Source organism: Nicotiana attenuata, chromosome 11, assembly GCF_001879085.1.
Source record: "Nicotiana attenuata strain UT chromosome 11, NIATTr2, whole genome shotgun sequence".
Lineage (NCBI taxonomy): Eukaryota > Viridiplantae > Streptophyta > Magnoliopsida > Solanales > Solanaceae > Nicotiana > Nicotiana attenuata.
Window position 1 is genome coordinate 60,143,631 of NC_031999.1, and position 7,997 is coordinate 60,151,627.

Consider the following 7,997-nt stretch of genomic DNA (forward strand, 5'->3'; position numbering starts at 1 on the left):
GTGACATAGGAGATCTGCCAATCACTGCAGGATACTAAGTCAGCAGGACCAATGTAGCATCCTCATTCCCGGAAATCGCATCAATTTTTAGTATATGTAATATAAGTAATAACTCAACTCATGATTGATAAAGAAAATATGAAGTTGCATAGGTAGAGTCATTTCACCATATAACATATAAAACGCAGAACATTGAAGCGACATAAGTACAAAATATATAAGTGCACAGCTAGACGCATTGCAGTAAAACCAATCAGGGATTCTTTTCTTTCTTTATGACCTTGCGAACCTTGTTGCTAGAGAGTTGAGAATTGAATTCATCATCTGGTACTGCTGTTGATGCCTTATTAGTGGATCTAGTCTTGTTGTCATACGTCTTCAAAGGACATATTTTTACATTGCAAGCATCACCATCTTCTAACACCGACGATCCACTTTCTGATACGCTTTTATCTATGGGAGTTTGCAAAATAGACTGCTGACTTTCGGCCATTACATCCTTGCAACAACCAAAAAATTTAATACCAGTTGGAGAGAAAAACTGTTGTTACTTACATAGTTTTGACTATAATTGTTAAACAAATAAATAATGCTGTAAAACTTTAAATTTCATGGAATTTACCTTGAAAAGCTTATCTCCACTTGAGCTTTGTCCATCAAAAAACTTTGAATCCTGTTAAACGGAAATTAAATAGAACATTCATTTAATGAGTGCAAAAGTATTTATACTTAAATTTTGTGTTAGGAGTTTTGTGAGGTAAAAAAATTTACGGTGATATTGTCTTCGAATAAATTGTGGCTGTATTCCTTTAAAAGGTCATCATCATCACTAAGCTTAAGAACTTTGTAGACTTCGACCTGAGACTCAATATTCTCTTGCTTAACAATAACCTTGAACATTAATTTTTTATAAAGAATAGCGTCCAGTTCACTTGGATAAGAACAGTCAGCATCCGCAAGTGAATTCTACACCAAAATTCATAGGTTAGAAGTATTTTTATAGTTAATCAAAATAAGTTTTGTAGTATACCTCAAGGGAGCTTCCCTTAAGTTCTTTTGCAGACCTCCCTATAAGCTGCATAGCCTCTCGATTCCAAAGCAACAATGAGATAAAAGCGGTTCCATCCATAACTCGTACTTGAAGCCTATACCTGCAACTCAATTTTGATTAAACTTATGGTTTTATTTTAATATATAAAATTTTAAATAAACATAGATAGTAATTACCTGTGAGTACATGAAAATTGATCTTCATTGCATTTCTTACAAAAGTATTTATTTCCAACTTTATCAACCTTTCTACTACACTTGTTGCATGCCAAGTATGACCATCCCCGGTCAAGTTCCAAACTTACCAATTCTGCCGCAATCCAACAGCTACTTTCCTATTTAAAAAAAACAAAAGTTTATTGTAAATGCAAAACAGAAAACATAAAGTACATATAATTAACAAAGTTAATTAAACTCACTTGAGTGCACTGAACTAAATCCCTAATAGTTTTAAACTCTACAATTCCTTTGTTTAACTCATCTCTATTAGAGTAACTTTGCTGAGAACTTGTTTGAGTGATTCGCTCAATGTTTGACGGACGTGCTGTAAGTAACCTACATAAGTCAAAAATTATTATTTATAAATAGTATTGTTATATTTTATGTGCATAATGAAAAGGAGTATACACGTGACAAACCTCGATTTAAATTCAGTAGACTGTGGCAACGTAGAGTTTATCCATATCTTTGTCTGAAACCCCGCTCCGGTCGTGATGGCGCCTCTCGTGAAGACCAGGCCAGCCAGACCATTTCAAAACACCACTTTTAAGCAGTTAAACAGTTCAATAACAGTTCGAATATGATTTAATGATATTAATTAACGTAATTACAACCCAACACAGCCCTAATCGGGGTGTCACAAGTCACGAGCATCTATAAGAATGTAATTTCCACTTTACAAGTCTAGAAATACTCTGAATAGGAATAGTGAATAACATAGGAAAACAGTGGTGCTGCGAACGCTGGCAGTCACCTCGCTAAAACCTCTACAACTCTGCCTCCACGCAGCCAATACCCGCTACCGGGTGAATAAATACCTGCAACTGCACGCGAGGTGCAGGGAGTAAAGTGAGTACTCCAACTCAGTGAGTAATAAAAATAAATAATAACTGAGCAGTAAGAAATCACGTAAAGCAAACCATCATGTTGTATAGAAGCAGGGTCAATTCTTTGAGAAAACAGTAAGGCTGTGAAATCTTTAGAAATATCTTGGCTCAGTTTAAAGCTCTTTTGAAAATGATCTTTACAACAGTTACGAAAACGATTTCAAAACGGTTATTGCTGATAAGCACAGGAAAATCTGCCCCTCGGGCACAAATACCACAGTATAAGAGGTAAAAAGGCAAATAAATATGCAAGATACGCACATAAAAGTTCTCCCCTCGGGCAATATCTCAACACAGTACCAGCCCCTCGGGCTCACTCTCAGAAAACACTCTCAGCCCCTCGGGCTCTCTCTCTCAGATCACTCTCAGAACAGTATCATGTAGTAACCGCTGCGGCGTGCAGCCCGATCCACATATCGCTGCGGCGTGCAGCCCGATCCATAGCTCGCTGCGGCGTGCAGCCCGATCCATATCTCGCTGCGGCGTGCAGCCCGATCCATATGGGTACCCGCGCTCACTGTGGGGGTGGAGACTCCGGAGGGGCTCCTACAGCCCAAGCGCTATATCACTGCGGCGTGCAGTCCGATCCAATATATATATATACCGCTGCGACGTACAGCCCGATCCATATAAGTATCGCTGCGGCGTGCAGCCCGATCCATATATAACTCTCACATCCAGGCCCTCGGCCTCATATCACTCAGTGTATCCTCACATCTGGCCCTCGGCCTCACTCAGTCAGAATAGCATCACAAGCCCCTCGGGCATTAGTAAAACAGTAGTTCTCAGCCCAAATTATCATTTAAAATATCATTTAAGACTCAAATCTGAGTAAAAGTGGCTGCGTTGTAAAATAGTGGAGAAACAGTATGACTGAGTTCAAGTAATTAGTCAAAACAGTGAGGAAATAGTGAAAATAATCCCCGAAGGATTCAAATAGTTGTCACGAAGCCCAAATATGGCAATCAGCCCAAACAACAGTGATAACAAATAAATTCCAGTCAAATACGCAGTAAATTCATCAATCGGGACGGACCAAGTCATAATCCCCAGCGGTGCTCTACCCCACGCCCACTATCCGGCGTGCAAGTCACCTCAATTTAGCACTACGATGTGCAATCCGGGGTTTAAAACCCTCAGGATATCATTTACAATCATTACTCACCTCGATCCGGTCCAAACTCTAGCCCGCGATGCCTCGCCCGCACGAATCGACCTCCGGATGCTCCAAATCTAGCCACAATCAGTACATAATCATTAAAATATGCCAAGGGAGCGAAGCCCACTCGAAAATATCCAATTTAACATCAAAATCCCGAAATTGCTCAAACTCGGCCCCCGGGACCACGCTTTGAAATCCGACGAAACTTACAAAATCTGACAACCCATTCAACCACGAGTCCAACCATACCAAAATTACTAAATTCCGATAACAATTCGGCCTCCAAATCTTCAAATCTTATTTTCAAATCCCTAGGTCCAAATCCCCAATCTACACCTCAAAAACATGTAATCTAGTTGGATAATTCGATGATAATTCNATGTGCATTTCTGGACTGAGCAGGGATCGGGCTGCGCGCCGCAGCAGTGACTTGAAACAGTGGTAACAATGACACTGTATGATGTGACTTGAAACAGTGGTAACAATGAAACTGTATGATGTAAATTGGTCAGGTAACAATGACTGACCGGTCAGGTAACAATGACTGACCAGGAATGTGATTGACGCCACGAGATGGCTTGATATTGCGCTTGGGCTGTAGGAGCCCCTCCGGAGTCTGTACACACCCCCAGTGAGCGCCGTTGACGTTAAATACATGGTTGGCTCGGACTGCACGCCGCAGTGGGTACCTGAGTGTACCGGTCATGTGCATTGCATTGCATTCATGCATTGGTTCCTGTTTGTACTATGTGGCATGACATTCAGCACTCTCATATCATTGGCATCCATGCCATTTCTTGCATTGGTTACCAGATACCCTGGTGTTATTTGTTAATGGAGTGATGTGCCCGAGGGGCTGACTTATGTGCGGACTTGCACTTTCTGATTACGCATTCATTTGCTTAACTGTTGGAAAAAGGTATTTTTAAAAGAGGTTTTTAACTGGGTCCATATATTTTCTAAAGGATTTTCACGGAATTACTATTTTTCTCAAGGATTTGCTCTGTCCCATATAGCATGATGAAGTGTTTTACGTGATTTCTTACCGTTCAGATATTATTTACTCTTATTGCTCACTGAGTTGGAGTACTCACTTTACTCCCTGCACCTCGTGTGCAGTTGCAGGTATTGTTCACCCAGTAGCGGGTTATTAGCGGATTGAAGGTATTGCCATTGTAGCTGAACAAGGTGACCGCCGGCGTTCGCGGCACCGGACTATGTCCTTTGATTCCCAAATTTTACTTTGTATATTATTTTGGTCCTTTAGCAGTGTGCAGTCTTCTTTAGATGCTCGTGACTTGTGACACCCCGGTCGGGTTTAATTGGGTTGTAAATATCCGTTATTATATTGTTAGGTTATATTTTTCTATTCATTTATGTCTAATAATTGTTAAGGTAACGAATTGGAGTTAATTGGCTGGCCTTGTCTTCACGAGAGGCGCCATCACGACCGGGTATGGAAATTGGGTCGTGACAATATGAGATTAGAAAAAATTAGAAATTGAGAAAATATATGTATTTTTACATGGATTTTTAATGAAACAATAGTGTATGTATTTATTTTATATGATACCACATGACCATGGTAGTAAGTTGTATAAAGTATATTATAGTATGATATATAAAGTGTATTAAAAGTGATAGTATTTTAAGTAATTTGAGATAATTCTTAATTATGCGGGTAATTGTAATTATCTAAAATATTTGGATAAGACCACTACGTGGCAGATTTTTCCTTAGCAAAATTTGTGACTCTTACACTAATTAAAATATGTGACAAGAATTGAGATAGGAAATTTGGCAAAGCCTTAAGGACGTGACTCATTCCTCTTAATAAAGAAGAGTCCACTGTTTGCCTAGCTAATGTATATATTGTTTACTTTGGTTAATTTTTTCAGTTTTGACCAAAAAAGACAAGAAAAGTAGCAATGAAGTATTGTATTAATAACGGTTCTTATGTGGAGATGATATGGAGTTGTACGTACTTAGCTTTTTCTCAAGCTTTAAATTTTTCTTCTGTATGTTGTTGAAGGATCGGTTTTCCTGCTAAAGATCAGATGATTGACCTCTTTACAACATTGGTTTTTTTTTTCCTTCTTTTGTGTGGAGGATAACAGTAGAAAGTGAAGTTTTAGACATTAAAGAATAGTTATGGGGGAAGATGGACTTCATTGAGATTTTCTTCGGTTGGTTTATTTTGAAGTGGACATGTGAAATCTACAGTAAAATACCAGAGCCTGTCTAGAAAGAAAATCCAGGTATGTTAAGGCTATCCCTTCTTTCTTTTGGCATGATCCAAGTAACGATACGTAACCGTAATGTTATTCCATAAGTGGTTCTACTCTTAGCAGTTAAGGATGTTTATGTTGTTCATTCCCGTAAAGTGATATTCAAGCATGTCTAAGTATGTATCTAGTTCCCTATTGAGGTATTTAATAAAGATGTTAATATTTATAATATAGTAATACATGCATCTTCATGCATATGCATTTACCACCGAGCTACGGCCGGTTGGGGCAGTTACATATTTACCACTGTGCTACGGCCGGTTGGGCAGTCATACATCTTCATTTACCACCGTGCTATGACCGGTTGGGCAGACATGCATTTACCACCGGGCTACGGCCGGTCGGGCAGTTACCACCGGTTGAGCAGTTATGCATCATTATTTATCACCCGTTGGGCAGTCAAACATTTACCACCGTGCGAAGGCCGGTCGGGCAGTTACCACCGGTTGGGCAGTTATGCATCATTATTTACCACCGGTTGGGCAGTCATACGTTTACCACCGTGCGAAGGCCGGTCGGGCAGTTACCACTGATTAGTTGGGCAGTCATGCATCATAAGATATGGATAATAGTCTTAAAGAGAGGCATTGTATATATATCAGTATGATAAGTATGGAGATAAGGTGGCACTTCAGAGATTCAGGTTGATTCTTATACATCGTTAATTAATGTTGACTTATTCTTATGTTTCAGTTCTGCCTTACATACTCATTACATTATTCGTACTGACGTCCTTTTGTTGGGGACGCTGCATTCATGCCTGCAGGTATAGATAATCAATTTGACGAGCCCTCATAGTAGACGAGATTGGCATTCAGCGAAGGATCGATAAGACTCCACCTCATTCGGAGTGCACCCGAGTCTATGAGTCATCGTGTCAGAGTTTTTCTACAGACTTATGGGTAGGCCGGTACCCTGTCCCATTTGATGTCAAACAATCTTAGAGGCTTTGTAGATAGAGGTTCACTTTGTACAGTATGTCAGAGGCCTTGACTGCCCATATGTATTCATGTTTTAATAACGATAGTTTATTGCTATAATATTGCCCACTTATAGTTATATATTATGATTGTGGCCATGATGGCCCATGATAGTTACAAAGAACTAAAAAAATTACAGAGTGGTTCGTTCGGGCCAGTGCAGCACCGGGTGCCAGTCACGCCTCCCCAGGTTTGGGGCATGACAACTCAACTATATCAATTATCTCCTCAAGTCACTTTTCTATCGTTTGTAACAACAAAGTTACTGAACTATGCCTATTGCACTCAGAAGGTCACTCAACTAGATTTTCCAAATTTTGGATTACCAAATACCTATTTTACCCTCTAAATCATAAATATTTATCTTCTTTTATTTTTTTAAACTTTTTTAATATTATAATTTTTTCTTTTTAATTTATATTATGGACTTACCAATAGAATAAATAAATACTATTAAAAAAATAAAAAGTATTAAGCATCTATAATACTGGAATAATAAAATAATAATCATAGTAAAAGAATTAATTAGAATAATTTGTATGTAATAATAATTTTAGTATTCACAACAAATTCAAAAATTTATTTACACAATTCAAAATGAAAGAAAATAAAGATTGTAAAATATATATTCCATGCACGTAATATAAAAATAATTATTTAAACAAAAGTATTTTTATAATATACATTATATATTCTTGAAAATTATACTGTCACGACCCGGATTTCCCACCCTCGGGAGTCGTGATGGCACCTACTCGTAGAAGCTAGGCAAGCCATGAAATTTAGAAATCTTTAACCTTTTCATTTTTAACACTTTTAACTACTTGTAACAACAGGTGATCAACATCTAAACAATAGCGAAAAATAGATTTAAGCGGAAGACTTAGACAAACATAATATCAAAAACGATACGAAAAGCCAATATATATCTCTACCCAGAAACCGGTGTCACAACATTCACGGACTGTTTATGATTACTAATACAAATGTCTGAAAGAAAGAAACTCAGTCTGTCTCGGATACAAATGATAACAGAACATAGTAGTAGGTAGAAGAGACGCCGAGCCTGCGGACGCCTGCAGAACTACCTCGGGATCTCTGTGGACTGAAGGCTGGCTCCCAAGCTACTGCTGCTGTCCCCGTACTGCTCTGGTATCTGCACAGAGTGCAGGGTGTATCATCAGAACAACCGACCTCATGTGCTGGTAAGTGCCTGGCCTAACCCCGGCAAGGTAGTGACGAGGCTAGGACCAGACTCCGCATAAACCTGTGCAGTTATATATATATATATATATATATACAGCGAAAAAATAAACTAGAACAAATAATTAAAGCGTGGGAAAGGGAATGCGTTACGGGGAATAACAGAATAAAATAGAATCTACAAGAAGTAATTATACGAAGGAAAACC

At 38.7% G+C, this 7,997-nt stretch overlaps 1 protein-coding gene across 1 annotated transcript in view; it reads right to left on the reverse strand.

The window, feature by feature from the left end:
• The window catches only part of LOC109234935, a 23,382-nt gene continuing 15,638 nt past the window's right edge, over positions 254–7,997 (reverse strand). The window contains exons 3-8 of the mRNA XM_019400975.1: positions 1,470–1,605; positions 1,228–1,385; positions 1,031–1,151; positions 772–966; positions 623–673; positions 254–499 (exon numbers count right to left, since the gene is read on the reverse strand). Of these exons, the coding sequence (XP_019256520.1) occupies positions 254–499; positions 623–673; positions 772–966; positions 1,031–1,151; positions 1,228–1,385; positions 1,470–1,605 (907 nt within the window). The remainder of the gene's footprint in view (positions 500–622; positions 674–771; positions 967–1,030; positions 1,152–1,227; positions 1,386–1,469; positions 1,606–7,997) is intronic.